Source organism: Solea solea, chromosome 1 (genome assembly GCF_958295425.1).
Source record: "Solea solea chromosome 1, fSolSol10.1, whole genome shotgun sequence".
In the NCBI taxonomy this organism is placed as follows: domain Eukaryota; kingdom Metazoa; phylum Chordata; class Actinopteri; order Pleuronectiformes; family Soleidae; genus Solea; species Solea solea.
The window spans coordinates 12,743,145-12,764,342 of NC_081134.1; the positions used below are offsets into that span (position 1 = coordinate 12,743,145).

Here is a 21,198-nt window from a genome sequence, read left to right on the forward strand (position 1 = left end):
GACAAAACAAGACATTTGAGAGCCTCTTTTCCATTCTTGACAAAGAAATGTTCTGATTACTCGAGAAAGTAATCGACAGCTTAATCGATTACTTAAATGCTCAAGTGTTTTTTTTTTTTAAAAAAAAAAAGGATAAATGCAAAAAAACATTGGTTCTGCCACCACGTCCTTTTTAACTCTCGACAAATTAATAACATTTATATGTTGAGAAAGCATGAGTCTACTGTGGAGTGGATGTTTTCTTCGAATGGTTCCGACACAGGTTTGAACAGCCCCACACATCAGACTGTTTTATTATCACATACTGCAATAAAAAAAAGTATGACTCCAGCAGATCATTTTTCATATATTATAATACAGATGCAGAGTTGAAAGTTTATTCTTTAAACAGCCTAGTATTTTACAAGAAATAGATAACTACATGGAACTTTTGAACATGCCCTTAAAACAGGACATAAGTGGGCTTTACTTGGCCATCGTTATCCATGAACACTCGGCAGAAAACGAGAGGGAGGAGGGGATTTTTAGGTGAGAGGGAAAAAACCTTTCAATAAATAAAACAAAAACTATGAATAGAATCTCCCTAAACTTTTCATGACACCCCACAAACCCATCCATATAGCCCCACTTAAAAAAAAAAAATTCCCAAATGATTGAGGCGAATTTTGAAATTTGTTGTCACTGTGAAATTCTACGACAGGACGTCAATTTGAGGAGCAGCAGCCGATGCTGACCAGGCTCCTCTGCAGGTTCATTAATGAGTGGGATGTTCCACCGGTCAGTTTGCACCAGTCCATTTCTCTCAAGGTTCTTTTTGTTTTTGTCAGATTAAAGGTCTGTTACCAACAGGGAAACACAACCCTGCCTCAGAGCGTCCCTGTTAATAATTTAGACTCTACGTGGGGGGTGGGGGAGAATGTCTGATCAATGAAAACTGAAAATAAAAAGGTGAAAGTCACAGTTGGAGGCTGGGGTAAGAGTTTGGGTGAAACAGCTCGGCTGCAGTCCCCTTAGTCCTCCAGGGTCTCAATCTCCCCCATATTCATTCTCTCAGATGACGCATTCACAGAAAAACCTGAACATTAAACAAAAAAAGATATTGTCAGCAGAGGAAAAAGCAGTGACACATACTTGCAAATATTTCAAGTTAAACAGGCGGATGGATGTTTGCTCTCACCTAGAAGGCTGGGGTCTGCACGGACCATCTTCTGCTTCTTCTTCTTCTTCCCAGTGACGGTCTCAAAACGCTGCTGCTGCTGGACGCTCGTATGATTGGATTGATAGAGTGACGATGACCCTGTTCCACCCCATACAGAATCCTAAAAAGATTTAGAGAAAGAAAGAAAAAATAATTCAGAACCCAAACAAAGCTAGAGCTCAGTTTATTTAGTTTCAGTTTATTAATCAAAGTTATTTTCTGGTACAATAAAAATGGAAACGTCATAAAAACTGATGACAGATAGTTAACCAGAGAATAGCTGCAACATTTGATTCAGAGTGTAAATCACGATTAGTTCCTGTTATTAATTTGTGATTTTTATTTAGCTATATAGAGCAGTAGAACACTAGAGCAGAAATCCAAGGAACACCTTAAAACAACTTCCTTTACCCTAATTCAAAGGGCTGTCAGTGGGCATTGACACCGACAACAGTGTTCAGCATTACTCTGCACATTTCTATGACAAAATTAAAGTTATTTTGCTAATAAAGCAGCGCTTCGATAAATTAAAATAGCGTCTCTTGTACAGAACTAAAGGAAAGTGTTGATTAAGGAGAGCTGAAGTAGCTCCCCAGACTATTTAACATCAAAAATAAAAATAATGCTGCTTTCAATGGTTATGGGTCATCATGTGAGGCATGCAGAGGGATTCTTTTATGGTAGATTTGAAGGAATGACACAAGATTGATTCACAACAGAAATATGAAAAGGGGTAGTGGTCATGTTTTAACATGTCCAGCAGATATAAACACCAATTCAAAGGAACTGAAAGGAAAACTATCCCTCTTTTCAAACCACAAAGCAAATGCTGAAATAATTAAACAAGTTACTCACCTGCTGCTGCTGCTGCTGCTGCTGCTGCTGCTGCTGCTGTTTGTGGGCCTGCTGTTGGTTTTGTGGTGCCTGTTTGTGTTGATTAGCATTCTGTTTGGCACGGCGTTCCAGGAACTGCTTGGCAAAGTCCTTGGCCTCAGGAGTGTCCCCTAGATAGGCCCTGACATAGTCGTGCACCTCGTACGGAGAGTCCACTTCTTTCAGGAAGGAAGCAAATGTGGGAACTGGCAAAGAGACAGATGGGAAAATAGTTTATGTCGGGTTTCCAGAAATGGTTCAGCAATAGTTGTGGGTGCAGTGTCGATCTTTTTTTGCCGGCCATATTTTTAAAGACGTACCATCCAGATTGTTGGCTGTGTTGAGGGTGTGTAGGGTTTGCTCACACCATTGCATGAAGGTGTCTTGCTGGCTCTTGTTGACCCCTTGGAACAACTTAAGCAGCTTCTCCTCCTCCTCTACCTTCTTGTTGACTCGCCCACTCAAAGAGTTACTTCATGTGCACAAACAAAAACATTAAGAGCTGTGAATTACTCATATCCATCATATGATCAGTCATGCTTCTTAACGTTATTTTTAATAAATACCTAAGGTTGGCGTTGCCCTTGTTGTTCTTCTGCGTGCTTCCTTTCCTGGTTGGGGGAGGTTGCTGAACAGCTTCCTTCACAGCCTCATCCCAGAAGCCCATGTTGGAGTTGTGGGTGTCACCCCAGATGCTGCTGGAGTCCCAGTTAGTACAGGCGCTGGTGTTCATAGACCCCCATACAGAGTTACTCATAGAAGTCTGTGAAAAGAGATTTAAGAGATTTAAGACTTTCATTACCGATCTAAAATGTTTCAAAAGTCCTTCTTTAGAATCGACTATTCAGAGTTATTTGGCCAGTTAAATGCCATAAAAAGAGAGACATATGCAGGGCATATTTCCTACAGTCTGAAACGTTATCTCAGCCAAGAGCTAAACAATATACAAGTTACGTACTGTTTTGGTTTGAGTGCGGGTCTGCTGTTGAGTGACAATAGGATGTTGTTGCTGTGGCTGTTGATGGTCCTTCCGCTGTTTCATCTCTTGGGCTTCCTCCCTCTGAATCTCCAGCAAGGACTTGGTAGCGACAGGCTGTTTGGCCACATTACCCCAACCAGACAGCTTAGCCTGAGGCTGCTGAGCCTGTTGCAAGGCCTGCTGCTGCTGTAGCTTTAGGAGCTCCTGCTGCTGACGTCGCTGCTGTGAGTCGAGAAGCAAGATGTTATATTGGGATTTACGTGGTGTAGAGCCATTTGGGTAAATGCACAACAAGGCATTTTGTGCACAAAAAAAAACCAAAGAAAAGGTCAGCAGTTTTTGTCCTTACTTCCTCCCGCATCTCTCGTTCTCTCTCCTCCTCAAGTTTCTGGATCTCAGCTAGTGAGAGCGCGTTCTGAGTCTGGTTTGCAGGGGCAACTGTTTGCTGACCCCACTTTGAAGAGGATGGAAGCTGCAAAACATGTGGGGAGGGTTAGGCCGTGCTTCCATCATGCCATATTTCGGTTTGGTACAGTACGGTATGGTTTGGAAAGGTAAAGCCCTGTGTCAGGCTTGCATTTTGTCAGAGAGATACATAGCGTGGCGTTGTGAACACGCTACGAGGAGCAGAAAAAACGAGGTGCTGCATTGTTGCTCCGTGTTGTCTGTTGTGACACTAGTCACAAGGGAGTGGTGCTCTTCTGTCGCCCAATCAGGTGACAGGCATGGGTCTAGCTCCATCCCTACCGTACCAAAACTCTGGTACTCAAAGGAAAGGGTACCAAAAAATGGAACAGTTATGGGCGGTTATTTTGGTATAAATTATAATGGAAATGCAAAAAAATACATACACTTTGTGGTAACATGCCATTACATGTAGAAGATTCAGACACAAACCTCTAATGGCACTTTCCCACAATGCAATTCTAGAATGACTGGCCTCTACACGGTCTGAGTATCAGACACGTCGTTTTCCATTACTTTCTAGTACCTCCTCAACATGGGCGGGGTCATCACAGCAGAGTTATTTTTGGTGTACTGAATCATTAGCATCAGTTAATTAAAAGAGTAGTTCCGTACATCCTGCATGACGGGAGCACAGACGCCGTCTGACACAGTCACTTTTGGCTCACGATCATCAGTTTTTGGCAGTGCAGTTGCTAAAAACACCAGACTGCACTGTTAAATATTGAGATTTTAGAAATGTCCATATTAAATGTTAGAGATTAATGCATGTTTTCAGGTTTATCAAAGCATTTCTAACTGATCTACAGTGCGGACGTGGTTCTTGTGTCGGACGTCGCGTCGCATCGCGTCTTCCAGTGACAACACTCTCTTCCAATCAGTGGCCAGCAGTCTGTCGACATCACATTGTAATATCCACTCAGCTCACATGGAACCGCGCCAAACAAGCAACGAGCAGGTACTAAAAAAAGCACCAGGTAACAGGTATTATCCGTAATGGAAAAGCAACAGTCGAGTGAAAAAGTGCCTAAGGAAAAGTCTCAAGAACCAAATCACACATTAACTTTAGTATTGTAGTGAACCAAAGTAAGTATTCATTTTATACCATTACCATTTTGAAGAATTTTGATAAATTCATTTACCAAAATAAGCTAAATATACATTCCTGTGAACAAGTAATTTCTTGTAGTGAATTCTTTTGTTTCCTGAGATGTTATTATATAGTGCTGACCTTCATTTGTGCGAGCTGCTGCTGCTGTTGCTGTTGTTGAAGTCTCCTGATAGCCTCCTGTTGCTGCTGCCTCTGTCTTTGCAGCTCCTGCTGTCTTTGGGCCTCCTGCTCTCTCCTTTTTTGCTCCTCTTGTTGCGCAAGAGCAAGTGCTGCTGCAGTAGCAGCAGCGGCGGCGGCGGCGGCAGCTGCAGCTGCCTTTTCCTCCACTCGCTTCTCCTCCTCACGTCTCCTTAGTGATTCGAGTTCCTCTTGCTTCCTGCGCTCCTCTTCCTAGTTAACATTGAACGATGTAAATTTAGCAAACAACTCCAGAATGGAGTTTAAAACAACTTTTGACTTTAGCAGTCAGCTGCAGAGTTAGCATACCTGTTTGCGAAGGAATTCTTCTCGCTTCTTTCTCTCTTCCTCTTCCCTCTGCCTCTCCTCCAATCTCCGGAGGGCTTCCTCCTGTGCCAGTCTATCCTCCTCTTCCTTATGCCTCCGCTGTGCTTCTTCTTGCTCTCGTTGCCGCCTCAAAGCCTCTTCCTAAGTATTGACAATACTGGGTAAGTCTCTGTCATTCACATGGCTTCAAGTGCTTACGACTGATATTTTTCAAACATATGTTCAAACCTGTTTTTGCCGTGCCAACTCCTCTTCCTCCAAGCGTTTACGTTCCTCCTCCTGTCGAGCTCTCAGGGCCTCTTCCAACCGTTTCCTTTCCTCCTCTTCCCTTTTGGCCCTCATCTCTGCTTCACGCCTCTCTAGCTCCAACTGGTGGATGATGAAAATAAAAATATATACACGTTATCAACTTCAGATGAAAAAAAATTAAGATTAAGATTGAGACACTTAAAAAGTATGAAGTAAAAAATACATTTCAATTATCTAATCTGTTGTTATATCAGGAGACCGACCACTGTCCTCCATTTGTTTTTTCAAATTAATGCAAATCTGTTTATCATTAAAAATAAACTGTTATGAGCTGGACATAAAAAAAGGAAAGAAAATAATGAGCAGAACTACTCTTTACCTTGGCAGCCTTTGATTTCTCTAATTGTTGCATCTGCTCGATTGTTGGCGCTTGTGCCATGGAGTCTATGGGTAAATCCCAAACACTGCTGCCATCCCACGCTGTTGAGAATGTTAAAATATAATGTATTAGGCAAGAGATTTTTTTCCCCCCTCTCAAATGAGTCGAAAGAAACCAATGTGGCAGGAAACTGTAAATTGACACTCACTGCTTGGAGCAGCTTGTTGGAGGTTTGGTGTGCAGGAAGCCTGAGAGGACGGGTTCTGCATTTCCCACACAGAACCAGAGTCTGGCACAGACAAGGACCGGCTAACAGGAGGTAGGAGGCTCTCAGAAGCTCTACAATAACATGACCAAATAAACAAGATAGATGCAGATTTACAGCTAAGGCTGGGTATCCACAATACTTTTGTTTCACAATATTGCATGATGCTGACCTCATCTTGAGTGCCTGGTATTGCTGTAGTAGCAGGTTGATCTGCTGTTGATGTTGCTGCTGCTGTTGTAGAGGAGCTGAGCTAAGAGCCGCAGCCTTCTGCTGAGCCAGCACCTGAGCATACTGCTGCCTGAGAGGTGGAAAACCAGTGGATAAGGGAAATCAAAAGTTTTAAATACTAACAATACATCATGTACCAAAGCCAAAATATGTTTTCGGGGTTGAGAGGCCGGCATACCTGAGGAGGTATTGATATTGGAGCTGTTGTAATTGGTAAAGGTTGAGAGCAGTGAGCTCTTGCTGCCTCTTCAACCGCTCTTGATCACCATCACTCTGAAAACAGACAAATAATTAGTACCAAAGGCAGCTTTACAAAAAGGGTCAAAGCTGGATTCATCTAGTGCAGTGGTTCCCAAACGTTTCACAGTCCCGTAGCCATGTAGACATGTCGCGTCTGTCTGTAACAAAATCATCTTTTGAGAAATCAAAATGATCAACTTCCACTCCAAGTATAACACGTAATAAATGATATATGAAGGACTCCTTAGATACATATTTCTGGACAAAGGCGTGGAGTGTAACACCACCTGCAGGTCATTGCTAGAGGTAATGTACAAAGGAAACCCTATGGGGAATTTGGGGTAAAATAGTAGACCACATTTTGCAAACACATACCTGTAGAGGTGGAGGTGCAGAGCCTGGGTTGAACGGTACCCTTCCCCAGATCTTCATGATCTCTCCCAGTGGTTGAAATACTTCATCACATCCTCTTTTTACTAACAGAGACACTGTGAAGTAACCAGCCTGGAACCACTCGGTCATCTCCTGGTTACTGAAGGGACCTGATGGAAAGAAAAAAGTAAATGTGGATTAAGTATTAATAATAATGATAATAATGATACAGGTTTCAAAAACGTTTTTTAAGGCACATGAATCTCTTTCAGTCTCACCCTGTATCTCCCCCTGGGGATCTTTGTAGAACCACTTGAGAGCAGCCTCATGGGTAAGGGGAAGGCTTGCAGACTTGGGTTTCTCCAAAATCTTAACTGCAAGTCTGTCATCATCTGCCACACCATCTTGCAGGTATGCAACCATCTTTTCTGCCTCCTGGAATTTTTTTTTTTTTATACATTATATATTATTTCTCACCCCATTTGTAAACAACAACATAATAGGGCTCATTAGCCACTTTGAAAGTGGACAGACATCTTTTGAAAACTTGTTCTATGGTCCTTACAAATCAAACCCAGCAATCTTAGATAACTTTAAGGGATTGTGGAGGGGGACAGTAGTCGCGTATTTCAAGTGTACTGCCTTACCTGCTCAAAGTGTTTTAGTCCCTCATCTTCATCCGTGTCATGTAGTACAGGGGCGGGCCTGCCAATGGGTGCCATATTTGAAGAGAAAGACAAAGGATTGTGCATCGCTACAGGAACGTCCATGGGCTTCTTCTGTGAGAGGTGTATACTGGGCGATGGAGCAGATACAGCTGCATAGCACAGGAAAATGTATGAAAGCAGATATCAATCAGGTTTCATGGTAAAACAAAAAGCAGGAAAAAAAACTTTGCATATCCAAACAATTTTTCCAAACTGAGACGCCATCTTAAATAGGGTGTGGCTGTAAGCCTGCAAACCATCACCAGTGAAATCAAGATAATTTTTTTTTTTACATATCATTATGAACAATGACAAAATTAATTTAAACGATGAAAAAATGGATATTAATACATGCAAATTATACTCTTTCTGGGCTCAAAATTACACTACAAGGCATTTATATTTTAAATCTGAAAACATAAGAGACAATGCATACATAAACAAGGACACAATTAACAGGTTAACCAGATAAAAGCACCCGATTTTCAGTGTGTCCATCTTATGTACCCAGGACAGTTTAGAGCATGGTATAATCTTGACCACAAAAAAACATAAAAAAAAACAAACATATATAGGACAAAGCCAAATGAAAGAACAATTGCCTACCTGCAGGCTTGATAGAAATGTGGGTCATGGGTAGGGACTCCAGCATGCTGTTGGACAATGGGATGTGCAGGGGGACTTTGGAGGGCTCTGGTGGGAGCTCCAGGGGAGGCTGCCGTTCAGCTGGCCTCTCAATCTCGTCTGTTCTGCAGGGGCGGCTTGTGGACGAAGACTGGGCAGGGGCCTGAGGCTTGACCATTGGTGCAACAGGTGGACTAACAGTGTCCTCTGAAACTCTGGCCAAATCTATTTAAAAAAAAATAAAAAATAGACGAGATCGCGTAAATTGTGAGAAGGTTTTCTAAAAAAAAATAATAATAATAAAATAACACTGTATCTTGTAAATCCCATTTAATTTAATCTAAAAACTTGTCTTTCCTGAATGTCATTAGGATAGGAAACTGCTTCAGTGTTGCACTTCTATAGATCATTTTTAAATTCTGGCTGTGAGGTAGAGGAGCTCATGTGCAATGCTTGCATGTTACTTAAAGATTTTTCTAATGACATGTAAAGATACTGACCTTTCCGGTCAGCCTCTCTCTTGGCCTCTGTTTCAGTTTCTTTGGTCTCCTTGGGGTGACCGTCTTCCTCCTCCAGGCCCTCTTCACACTCTTCCAAGGGCTTAAAGTCGAGCTCTACCTCTTCAAGGATGGGCTCTTTGGAGGATTTCTAAAAACACAGCGAAGCACAAAATTACAGAGCCGCCAATTAGGTTTAAACTTGTGAATCTTTACTATCTTAGGCAAGGACATCACCTGCTTCATGGTAGCTACTGAAAATAAGGCACATCAGAACTTCATTTAACTGATTTATTATTTTAAACTTATTTTACCTTAAGAGAGAGAAAGGCCCCCGATGAGTCAAAGGTGCCTGCCTCCTCGTCAGCGTCCTCCAGACACCACTCTGGCAGGCTGTCCCTCTCATCTTCGAAGCTGCCGCTGCCTGACCGTGGTCTTCTGTATCCGCGCTCATCTTCTCTAGCATCAAAGGGGAAACGGCGACGCTGGTCTGGGTGTTCCCGCCACCCTGCTGACCGGGGCGCATCTGTATTATAGTATTATAAAACCAGTCTTGAACTCTTAACTAATCTTATTTTCAATGAGATGGACAGACATCTTTTTGGCAACCATTAATGTAACCAAACAAAGGGCATCCATATTCAATAACACATCATGAAAGTATGACTTTTGAGCATGTGCAAGTGAAATATTAAGTCACAAGAGAGATATGAAGTCAAAATGTGCATCACTTAAGTGTCCCTCTTACATAAAACATGTAAGATAGCCCCAAAGCACAAAGAAAACACAAGTTGGTTGTTTGGTAATAATAGTAATACAAAGTTTGTCCTGTAAGATACGTTAAAAAAAATATGAATCCCACAGTTGATAGACACAAATATACCTTACCTGGAAAAAGTCAATAAAAATGGCAGTAAATACACTTATCTAAAGATAAATATGACGGTAAAGTGGTCAGTGTGGTGCCCACCTGGGCTCGGGGGGCACCACCGGTCACTGTCCCGTCGACAACCCGCAAGTCGCCATGCCCCCTCATTATCCTCACCATTCTGATCATCACGAGAAGTGCGCCAGTTCTCACTCTCTGAACGTATGAAGTCATGCTTCCTCGGTAGGCCTGTCCCGCCGTCCTCATAGTTTCCACGAACTGCAAAGACGAAAGTGGTTATGGGTGTGATGAAAAGTGCAGTCCTTCCTCACTCATTAACAAAAGTGACAATTAGCTCACTCACTCTTAATCGTTAACTTTTCTTTGTTACAAACTTACCGTGATTCATTTGAAAATGTCCTGGAGCCACTTCTGCTAAATTCAAAGAGAGGAGTAGTCAGTCACTGCACTTGCCAAAGAGTGTGTTTTGAAACAAGATTTAAAACAAGATTTAAAACCAACCTGGTTCTTTACGACCTGGCTTTTCAAACCGTCTATCTCCCCTGGTTAAGATAAAAAAACAAAAAAAAACAATCATTAGATCAAGTAATTACAAACGACATGTGTCTATATTGAATATGAGTTTGTGGTGAAAACAAGGCAAAACCTTATTACAGCAAAACCTGACATCAAAAAAGGAGTGCAATACCTTTCTTCCCAGCTCTGGGAGCGATGCATCTCCCTGCCTCCACGACCGAATCCTTCCACATCATCAAAACTTCTTTGGTAAAACCCTCCATCTCCCCTTCCCCGGCCTGAAAGCAATCACAGGTTGAAAGAAAGCGTTAAAGTTTTATATGTGGTATGTATATTTAACATTACAATAAGGGGACACTGTGTCACTGATAATGTTTAAAATTTGAGATTTCACATGACAGATGAACTTTTCTGACAAGGTGTCATGACCAATTATGTGAATTAACTAGTTGCATTTTAAATTGTCAAAACATTTTTGTCATGATGCAAATAATCTCCTTCATTTTTAATTTATTAAAAAAAATCTGTCTCAACATATGTGGCTCCACCCTTACTGTACCGCACCATTACTCTGGTATCCCAAGGGAAGGGTACCAAAAAATTGAATGGTTGGGGTCGGTTATTTTGGTACTATTCCTAATTGAAATGCAAAAAAAAGCAAACCATTCCAATTGATGAAAACACAGCTAATGTGTCTGGGTCTGAAATATCATTTGATGGAAGCAGATGCTTGCTTTGATGCTATCGTTCGGATTTTTAAGTGTGGTTGTATGCGATATTGCGTGCGTAGTCAGCATCTGATAGAACAAGCCCTTCATCTTGAACTAGCATGAAACAGGCACTTGCTTAATGAAAACACAGTTACCAGTGGCAACATCAGGAGAAACTGATTTTAGCTGCAAATCTAACAGCTCAAACAATAAAATCTACAACAGCCCAAGTGTATGATTAAACAATGTGTTGTCCTCTGCTTTATCTCATAGTTGGTCAGCCCGTTTTAACCAGAAACTTAAGTTTGCATTGCTATGTAGACCAATTATTCTCACACACCAAAGCCCTTAGAGAAAATGCGCATTTTTATCTTGAGGGACTTGCTAGTGTACTGCCAACAATGTGAAGAGAACAAGCTGCAGGGCATTTACAAAACAAATAACTGAAAACAATCAAACCTGTATACCTTCTCCATATTTGGTTTATGTCAGAATCTATCCCACTGCCCAAATATATAATATATTATACTGTTTAGCAATGACGAACAGTAATCTGGTCAATTCAAACGGCACAGTCAAATAAAGATTGTTAGGCCTGAGTTTCTTGCAAATAACTCTGATTACGGCTTTAAAACGGGGCTGATGTTTAATGATCAATGAGTTTGAGCAGTTGTGTTCAAAGTTTGCTGAGAAAGCACAATACCTATACACTGCTAACCTTACATCCCTTGTCTCAAGCTGTGACCAAATTGCTGGAATTCTTCAAAAGGCATCTTAACCATGTGCAGTTGTTACGACACTAAAACTGCATAGACAGAATATATAAATAGATAAAGGGGCCCATTTGAAATACAAAGCCACTATATTGCCTCTACAGTGCTGCGTCCACCTGCAGCTACTTGAAATGAGAAAACGCATGATCCAAGTTTAATTCTTACCTCTACCCCTTGAGGTACTTCGACCTCTTGGTGCCCCTACTATTGGACCACCTCCCCGGCCCGTCAGCCGAAGTACTGCTGCACTGTTTACAGACATGGAAAAGTTTCTCTGCAAATACAAACAGGGAAAGGGTGCAAAGGAGATCAATAGGCAACACTTGGCTCTCTTCTTGACACCTGTTCTGTATTTGGTGGCTCTGACGGAAATATATTTTTCAAGTAATTGCAATTACAAGCCAACCATATTATCTCGACAATTCATAGATGACCTGATATGACATTTTTTCCCACCTGTTCCTCCTCTGTAAAAGACACAAGTGCCAGAGGTGGCAAGGGCTCTTCTTGCAATATGGGCAGGAACTCCTTATCTTGTAGGTCTATAGGGATCTGGAGGATACAAAGTAACAATCACAGGCTTAACCGTTAAGATGAAGCTTTGATATGATGCATTATAACACTCTGAATAGGAAAGGTGTAAAATTAATCTTGGCATTAATATAATTTGTATGCAAGGCATGTTGACTGCAGGACTTCAGTGACTACTAAAAGGTTATACGCACCTTATTGTCCTTTACATAAAGTGCTAACATTTCTTCTCTCCCGTAGCGAAAATCTGCAAGTTTATACTTTGGCAAAGCAGGTGAGAGGGGTGGAGAGGCAACAGTATTGCTTCCACCCCCACCACTGCTGCTGCTGCTGCTGCTCCCACCTCCAGACAGGGCGCGGAGCCTGCAGGGAGAGAAAGGGTTTTAAAAGCAGAGGGGACAGAGGTGGGACAGACAACACTATAGCTGTGGTGGCAACTTGCATGTTTCAACATGTATAGAAAAGCTGCACCAAGCTTTGAACGAAAATCAGTTTCACAACATATAAATTACTTGACCCACCCACGATGAATCATCAGATTAATCATAAATTCATGCAAATTCAATTACCATTCTGGTCCAAAGTTAAGTGTCTGGGTTTCAGCCATTCCTCTTTGAAGTTCTATAAATATATAAGGGGAAAAAGGGATTAGAACCACTATGTCAGCAACACATTCAAGACAAGAACGAAGCATTCCTGTGTTTATGTTCCTTCCTAATACATCTAAGGTCAAATCCATGATAAAATATTTACAAATATTTTTGGTGACCACTAAATCAATAACTTCAAATGTTATGTCCAATAAACAGTAGAAGGGTTGGAGTTAAAATATAAAGCCAAAATGCAGCAATTTTTTCACTTCAGAAGTAGGAAACAGCTGCAAGGATTAACTAAGCATTGGAAGTATTACTGTCTGTACTAACCAATTTGTTTGACAATAAAGTTAAAATTATTGTTTATTATTTTACTGACAGTTGTTCAAAGTACCCTTTAAAATGTACTTGGATGTGTTATGCTTCAGAGAACGGATAATATATTTCATATGCTATATTGTCTGCATAACCAAAACAAATACATTTGGAATCCCCTTTTTTCAATATCGGTAAATGTCTCAGTGCAATAAATATTTTATTTCACTGAGACACTGCATTTACCACAGCACAGTTCTGTTGACAAGGATTTCGTAAAACTCACTTTAATGCACTCCAACCCCTTCAGTTATACACCCCATCCTACCAGCACACAACCAGTGTACAATTTCAAACTGCTAAAGCTATTTTAGGACATCCCCCAGTCTGAGTAGGGGGTATTTCAGACACCTGTAATTGACAACAGATATATTATTTCCTACAATCATACAATCAATCAGTAAATAGTTATGTCAGCAATCTGTTGTTTGTGTGTCCACTAAATCAAATTTGAAACAAAGCAATGAGCAAATCACTTGTATTCTTTCCATTTTTGATTTTTTTTCAGAGCCAATTATAAAAGGTTATGTGCACATTGGAAACAATTCATACCTTTCATTAGAGGAAGTTAATATTTTAAGGCCATCTTATGTGGTACTGATTGGTCTAATTTTAAACGTCCAACACAGTAACAATGTAACTATGGCTCGACTTGTTCATATACATGTGTGTCAATTTCAATGTGTCGGGATAATATCATTAACACCATTACGCCAAATCGTGCCATGCCTGCCACTGGCCATATGGAAGACAGGACAAGCCACGTGTAAATAGTTAGAGCAAATCCAAGTTAAGCAACATTTCTGACAAACCTCCTTATCACTTGGCACGATCGGTAATGTTAAAACAAAGTGAAAGCCAATGGCTTTGTTGAGTTTCACTAAACTTTATAAAGTGTCGAAGGACAATTTTGCCACAAAAACAAATAAAACAACTATTAGTTTTGGTCAACTCGAGGTTGACTTCAGATGAGTGGGGGCAGCAAGACAGTGGATTTGTGCCCGATCGCTGTGTAAAATGTAACGTTAAGTACAAAAGTGCGGTTAAAACATGGATACGGCGTAACACGTGAACACATACCGGCCCATTGTGAAATTAACAATTGTTACATGACCGAATTGTGCCAAAAGTTGAGTCACAATCTACCGAGGAAGGTTGGAGTGGACAACCTCCTCGTTAGCAACGTTATGCTAGCGAGAGCATTAGGTTAAGCAACCAAATTAACATTATCAACTCAACTTGAACAACTAACAACAGCCAACATGCTATACTGTCGGTAAAAAGTTGACGCTACGGTTAAAGTTGGACAAACACGTGTGTTTTTAAAGGTGCAACTTGACACATGCTGGTGCCACACCAGAGCATTAACGACAAGCCATCAGTGCTGTGGCTAACAGCCCGGCTAGCAAGCAGCGTTTTCTCCCAACTCATGTATCGCTGTCGTGAATTAATGTGCACGCGTGATGTTGACAGTAAATTATGTTCCAGCAGGGGAAGGAATCACATAGAGTGTCACATCTCCTCAATGACAAAAAACAATTACACTGTTCTATTGTAGGCTAATCATATTCTTCACACTTGTAGCTAGCATGCTAACACCTAGCTAACGCGGCCTGCTGAGCTGCCGAGATTCACAACATTTCCTCGTTAGGCCGTCCCACACTTCTCACGTCCCTGACACGCACGCACAGACACGGGAGCCCGGTGCTGCGAGGCCACGTAAACATGGTGGTTTAACAAGAGTCATAAACGCCGCAGCTCATCGGAACATGACTATATGACGTGTACTTTGATCGAATGAACGTTTTCCCTGTGCTAGTGTATTAAACTTTTGCTGTCTTACCTCTGCTTGTTCTGACAGCACAAGGTTTGTAATCGAATGGAGTGGCTCGCTCTCGCTCTCTCTCTCTAACCCTAGCTCTAGCTCTAACTCTCTCGCTCAACCTCTCTCTCACTCAGCCTCTCTCCCCCCTCCCTCTCCGATTTCCACAAGATGGCTGAGCGTAGGTCACATGACACCCCGATAAAACCCGAATGCCTTCTCGGTAAGATTTGCTGACTGCTACGTGTTCACGTTCACAGGTGCGTCCATGTGTCGCACACAACCATTCCTGATGCTGGACGAACCTCACAGTTATAAAAAGGACAACAGGAAACATTTTGCATGTTGAAATATTGACTGTGTCTACCTCTTCTTCTTTGGTGTACATACAGTATGTCGTCGTTCAGTCCAGCTGGCACCAGGAGTAAGTGACCGAGGGAGATTTTAGAAATTGAAACGAGGCAACTTTTTCATAAAGTAAAATTAAACGATTTAACAAAAAACACACAGTTTCAAAGTAAATGCACATGAATTAATTGTAGTATTAGTCAACCTACGACAGAACGTAAACATAGCAGAGATAGCACTAAATATTGTTTGCATTTATGACTTTAAAGTTGTTTTTATTGTTGTAAATATTATTCTGCCTCTGATAGAAAGATGAGACATTTTAATATTACTTGATTATTAACCCTGAAATGGCCAGGGCCACGTCAGTAGCAGGACTTTTACTGTGACTGAAGTATTGATTTTACATTAACGTCTTGTAATAAATAGTGACGCTGGTGAAAGACTTGCCTTCGTGTGATGTCATCCGATGGTTTGTTGGTGTTTTACGGCAAGTGGCATCCATAACGTTGCGATAGTGTCTTCTTGTTCTCTTACAATCTGTGTTCTTTGCCCCCGACATATATTTGGTGTTTATACCACCCTTGTATCCGTATATCATGTGTTTGAATAGTGAATATCATCTGCAACTTCGTATTCCTAAAACATTGCATTCATATGCGAGTCTGCCTTTTATCTTGGTTCTATCATTTCTATGGGCAATAGTTGCGTTTACATTTGAGTCAGATGTGAAGATTAACAATATGATCAAATATGTAAAATAAAGTTGGTTTCTTAGCTGTACAGCTATTGTTAAATTTCCTATGACGTGCTACACTTCCGTAGCACCTGGCTCGTTGGTCTAGGGGTATGATTCTCGCTTAGGGTGCGAGAGGTCCCGGGTTCAAATCCCGGACGAGCCCTCTTTTAATTAGATTTTTGCAGCAGAAATGTCTCAGTCGGGTCTTTTGCCAAGTATATGAACTGAAAAGGCAATTTACAGTCATTTACGTGAGAAATTTCAAGACTCCGATAGGGTGTAACTAAACAATATAAAGTATTTACTGTGTTTGATTAAATATTGACTTTATGTTTGACGTTAGTTTAGAATGTTTTTTGAATGAATTCTAAAGTACATTTAGTGTACTAAAAAGACGAATTGTTTTTCCTTTCCGAGAGAGAGTGCAAAAAATCTGACCCCGACGTGATTTGAACACGCAACCTTCTGATCTGGAGTCAGACGCGCTACCGTTGCGCCACGAGGTCCTGTTAAACAAATGGTGATAGTTAGTCATTATATGTACATGTCACATATGTCATTTTTATATGAAGGACGAAACTATGGAGGACGACACCTGACTTATGTATAAATAAATGCATAAATAAATGTTTTACATTTATTTATACATTTCTGTTCACTTACATTTATTTATTTATTTATTGCTGTGTCCATATGTGGTAGGAGGTCCTGATCTTAGTCAACAGCATGATTGGTCAAATCATTTTTTTTTCTGTATTTATTTATATATACATTTATTAATGTATTTATGCATTTATTTATTTATACATTTATTTATTTAAATAAAAAAAATACAGAAAACACTTGCGTTGGCCGGGAATCGAACCCGGGTCAACTGCTTGGAAGGCAGCTATGCTAACCACTATACCACCAACGCTCGCTATTGCTCAATCGTGTGTGTCAGGATCTTTCAGCAGTCAGGATCATGTTATTTATGTCATGTCATTGTTTTCCAAACTTTGACGTTTGCGTTATAGTGATTGTTCAAACGTTATAGTGATTGATTTCTTTACTTTTATCAAAACGGGTAAACAGCGCCCCCAAAATCCCGCTGGTAGTCATAAATGTATTACAACAGTAGTCCTTAACTTCCTTTACTTTTCCAATACATTCTCTATGGTGGTATGGTATCTACTCTATGGTATACATTTATTTATTTATTTATTTGTTTATACATAAGTTTATACATTCGTCCTCCATACTTTGAAGTACACCCAGCGGTCAATCACTGCATTACTGATGCAGACATGTGCTGCCAAGCGAGTAACAGCTTGTAATGAAAACTTGTGAAACACGTAACAGATAAAAAAATACGATACAGTCAGTTACTCATTTGAGCAAAATAAGCCACTTGTATACTGTTTTATACTCAGGCTGGTGCCTTTGACTACCAGTGGATGAACTGCATGGAACAAAAATAAAACGTATAAAAGGAAGTACACGTTTTGTCTTAGTTGTTCTAATTAGACTTTGCAAATGAGCCCTTCATTTACCACGGACTTACAATTGAAAGATGTACCTCTTAGATTGAATTTAAAAAGGTTGTTCACTCTGCAGTGGAAAGTCTACTTCATGTTACTTGCATGGAGCACAGAAAGTGAAACTCATGTGTTACAGCAGCTTATGGCCAGCAGATGGTGCTAGGCTACTCTGCATTCAGTTGTTGAAGGGACGTTGCCTGCATATTATTGAATTACAAATACATGAGCCACTGATTATATCAAAACACTGCCAGTTCCCAAACGACCTACCACAATCTCAAACCTTGACAATCAAACTCCACTTTTATCCAAAGCGACTTACAATGGAATTGAGTACAATCGAACTTGCGACCATTGCGACCATGATGTCTTTCGCACACAGGGTACCGGTCTTAACCACTGGGTCACTGGGTCACTCCACCCCCTCCCCATAAAAAATGTTAAATGACATTTAATGCCAATTTCTTCTTTGTATGTGTTACAGATTCAAGAAACACTGGAAGGCAGCTTCTAAAGGGCAAATGCAAAACTGTTGTTGATTATCATAGGTTTCTATTCATATGTGAAAGGAATGGCTATTACAACGCATTGTAAATATTTACAGTTTGGGACCTTGATATACAGAAGTTACAGAGTAACAGAGATAAATATTAAAGGTGCACTATGCTGGATAACATGTTTGTTTATATTTTCCTGTGCTATGTTTGTAGCAGACACTTTTGCAGAACTTACATCATTACACTTGAGGCAAGGAAACAAAATATGCCAGAGGGTAGATGTTAAAAACATGACACAGGAACAAAATCTAAAATTAAGAGGCAAATAGTACCACAATGAACAGAGAGGACATTGGTGTGTTTTGTATAAATCTGAATGTCACAGGGTTCTGTTGCAACTCCTCAGTGTAACCAAAGATGATGGTGTGGTCGATGAACTGATGTTGTGTTTACCTTTTTATTTGTCCAACCCAAGGTGCATACCTTGGAAAATATTTACAGGTGAAAATCAAAAACATAAAAAAATGTCCAAAATGCTATGTCCCAAGAAACATACAAGTTTCTTGGGACAAGTCCCAATCAAAACAATGTAATTCAGTTGTGTGCAAAAATAGGTGTTACCTCCTTTGTAACCCAATATATACTGCTGAGTGGGAGGTCAACCACTCTTTATATAGGTCCTCCGCAGCTCGCATCCAAACATAAATTATCCAACAAATCACAATAAATGAACACAAGGATGATTATTATAACAAACAACCCAGATGAAGATAAAGCCAAAACATTTCCCAAATTAACGGGGCCTTAACGGGGCCACAATCATTATTGTCCCCACCCTTAATAAACAATATTAATAGACAATTAATGGAACTACAAAAAGTGACGTCACACTTAGCGTCCCGCCATCGTCGTCATTTAAGTGCGCCGCTGACGTAAACAATGTTTGGAATGCTGCCGACGCAAACTGAGGATGACGGTGAAGTAAGTTTGAACCAAGTTCAATATTAACTGTATAATTATGTAGGAGCGGCAAGTGTGCACCCTTGACCTTTAACAAATGTTGCTGAAAAATGGCAAAGCAGTTGGGTATGTGTATGCGTCCGCCTGTGCGCTCTCTCAGCGGGTGTGTGGCGGCATGTGCGTGCGCGGGCGCTCTCTCAGCGGGTGTGCGTCTTTGCGCTCTACTAGCGAGTGTGTGTGCTCATTAGTGACGAGTCGCTCCGTCACACTGAAGTTGAAGAAAGAGCTCACTCTTCCCTTTAGAGTGCTCCCCTACAAACTCTATACATTTTTGATATTGGGACAGGTTGCTACCACTTTGTTTCAGTTCATGAATTCAAAGTCTTTTGAGAATGGACCTGCACCTGCAGCTTTGACTAAACTGATGAAAAAAACACTTGTATTTGTTCCAAAGTATGACGTATACGTGTGTGTTTTGTCTTTTACATACTCTGAAATGACAAATGGGGACTACAAACAAATGTGCCTTTTCTCAGGCAGTACAGAAATGTCTGTGTTTCGCTCCGGAGTGGCTGGGAGGGGCTGGATGCCCTTAGAGGTGATTACATTTGGTGTAATGTTTGTGTATGTTTTAAGAATTGGTGTGGATTTGTCATTTCCTCTTAGATCAAATTACAATATTCATACCTATAGCATCCTGACTGTATAAAGTAGCATGTAATGTTATTTAGGCATATTTAGTATTTAACATGGTTTAATATCAACTGAAATAGCATTTAATAGCACTGACATTTAGTGAAGTTGTAATTTCAGTGTTTCAAAATGTGTGTTAATTGAAATGGCATAGACATTTTGTTTTGTTGATCTTTGGTTAGAAAGATCAACATTGTTTCAATTTGAATTGAGGGTGCAAACTGATGAAGAATCAGAAATGTTGGAATGTTGATTGAACATAGTTTCAATAACTCTTTGCTATCTTTACTATCTCAATAGAGAAACCCACGTTTTAAAAGAAAACAAACGATCAATTATCAAAAGATTGTGACAAATGTGCGCGCAATATAACATCCAATATTATTTATTACTAATAATAATATTGTTATTATAATAATGGGTAAAACAGACATTTCCAAGCAATATACTACCTTTTGATGACATTGTAAAGCTCACCTCTGTGCTGCAGCGTTGAATCAGGAGGCGAGATGACTGAAATGCAACTTCTGTGCGTTTAGTAAAGCAACACAACACTGTTTATCACTGTTGGCCGAGACCACGACGCTCCAACTCCTACACCCGTAACTGCAACAACAGGTCACCCCTAATAATTAGGTTTCAATTAACCCGCATTGCCTCCTGTCAGCAAAACAAGGCCATATAAACATCTGGACTCAAAATAACAGGAACACAAACTCAGATCATTACAATTTACATGTGTTATTCAATGAATCTGAACAAAAAGGCTGGAAAAGGTCAGCAAACTTACTAGCCAAAAATATCTCCCCTAAACCAACTGTGGTACCTGACCCTGTGTGTAATAACTGATATATGTCAGTGAAAACAGCATATGTTTGATGTGCAGCTGGTTTGGTCCAAGCTATTTTGTTCATAGCTTTTCCTGCAGTGTTCTCCTCTCAAATGTTTGTTTTGTTTTTAGCTTTTTACTTTATCATCCGCATTCTGTTATTTTTCTCTTTCTCTTAACATGCTTTGCTTTGGTGTCCGACACATATTTTCAAGCATTAAAAGCAACATGTACTTTTTGGTTGCCCTGCCATCCCTATGTGGTGAGGTTTCAGTCCATTAAAGATTCTCTCTAATTAATTTTGTCGCTGTCTAAATATGCAAAATAAGGGATTATCCCCAAGCTGACAATCCCTCTGTTTTTATGTGCTAACATTCAAATATACTGTCTTATGGTTGTGTGAAAACATGTCAATGACTGTTCTGAGTCATCCAGGCCATTGCATCTTCAAGAGTGTCCATATTGGCAACTGGACTTGCTTGAGTTGGTTTCTTCACTTCTATTTCCACACTTTTGAAGTTGTGTGTTAACTTTGCAAACTGTAGACGACCACAGACAGTCTGTATATGTCACACAAACACAAAATCCCCTTGTTACCAGCACCAGTGGCAACCCCTGGACAAGTGGAAAGGAAACTTAGCTTGCATCCATGTAGAGGATTGCTGGTTTGAGTCCCCACCACGTCAGAACAGTCATTAACATGTTTTCA

The 21,198-nt window shown here is 40.4% G+C and overlaps 1 protein-coding gene and 3 non-coding genes across 9 annotated transcripts; 1 reads left to right on the top strand and 3 right to left on the bottom strand.

Moving 5' to 3' along the window:
- Window positions 1-363: 363 nt before the first annotated feature.
- Window positions 364-15,066, bottom strand: gigyf2 (GRB10 interacting GYF protein 2). 6 transcript variants are annotated; one of them, XM_058635176.1, is made up of 29 exons: window positions 14,925-15,066; window positions 12,683-12,734; window positions 12,308-12,476; window positions 12,039-12,134; window positions 11,748-11,856; window positions 10,272-10,377; window positions 10,085-10,125; window positions 9,962-9,997; window positions 9,740-9,841; window positions 9,009-9,220; window positions 8,698-8,845; window positions 8,180-8,422; window positions 7,514-7,683; window positions 7,145-7,301; window positions 6,870-7,036; window positions 6,433-6,527; window positions 6,196-6,324; window positions 5,967-6,097; window positions 5,759-5,859; window positions 5,359-5,499; window positions 5,113-5,271; window positions 4,747-5,016; window positions 3,400-3,522; window positions 3,030-3,272; window positions 2,638-2,834; window positions 2,392-2,543; window positions 2,054-2,277; window positions 1,178-1,319; window positions 364-1,075 (listed from the first exon to the last, which is right to left on the bottom strand). In XM_058635176.1, the coding sequence occupies exons 2-29, from the start codon at window positions 12,718-12,720 to the stop codon at window positions 1,011-1,013; spliced, it is 3,966 nt and encodes a 1,321-aa protein (XP_058491159.1). In that variant the 5' UTR covers window positions 12,721-12,734; window positions 14,925-15,066; the 3' UTR covers window positions 364-1,010. The 6 variants fall into 6 exon arrangements, with proteins under 6 accessions (XP_058491159.1, XP_058491127.1, XP_058491152.1 ...); XM_058635144.1 differs by lacking the exon at window positions 14,925-15,066 and adding an exon at window positions 13,634-13,655 and having other exon boundaries at window positions 9,962-9,994; XM_058635169.1 differs by lacking the exon at window positions 14,925-15,066 and adding an exon at window positions 13,634-13,655 and having other exon boundaries at window positions 9,009-9,202.
- A 1,015-nt stretch (window positions 15,067-16,081) lies between these two features.
- Window positions 16,082-16,153, top strand: trnap-agg (transfer RNA proline (anticodon AGG)). Its single transcript has one exon. It is a non-coding gene; the product is annotated as a tRNA-Pro (tRNA).
- A 271-nt stretch (window positions 16,154-16,424) lies between these two features.
- trnaw-cca (transfer RNA tryptophan (anticodon CCA)) lies at window positions 16,425-16,496 on the bottom strand. Its single transcript has one exon. It is a non-coding gene; the product is annotated as a tRNA-Trp (tRNA).
- Window positions 16,497-16,834: 338 nt separating this feature from the next.
- Window positions 16,835-16,906, bottom strand: trnag-ucc (transfer RNA glycine (anticodon UCC)). The gene has a single exon. It is a non-coding gene; the product is annotated as a tRNA-Gly (tRNA).
- Between the last annotated feature and the right edge of the window lie 4,292 nt (window positions 16,907-21,198).

Coding starts and splice junctions, on each gene's coding strand:
- gigyf2 (XM_058635135.1), bottom strand. Junction 8,846..9,008: donor GGGCCTTTCTCTCTCTTAAG/GTAAAATAAGTT, acceptor CTGTGTTTTTAG/AAATCCTCCAAAGAGCCCAT. Junction 3,523..4,746: donor AGCAGCTCGCACAAATGAAG/GTCAGCACTATA, acceptor CATGTTTTGCAG/CTTCCATCCTCTTCAAAGTG.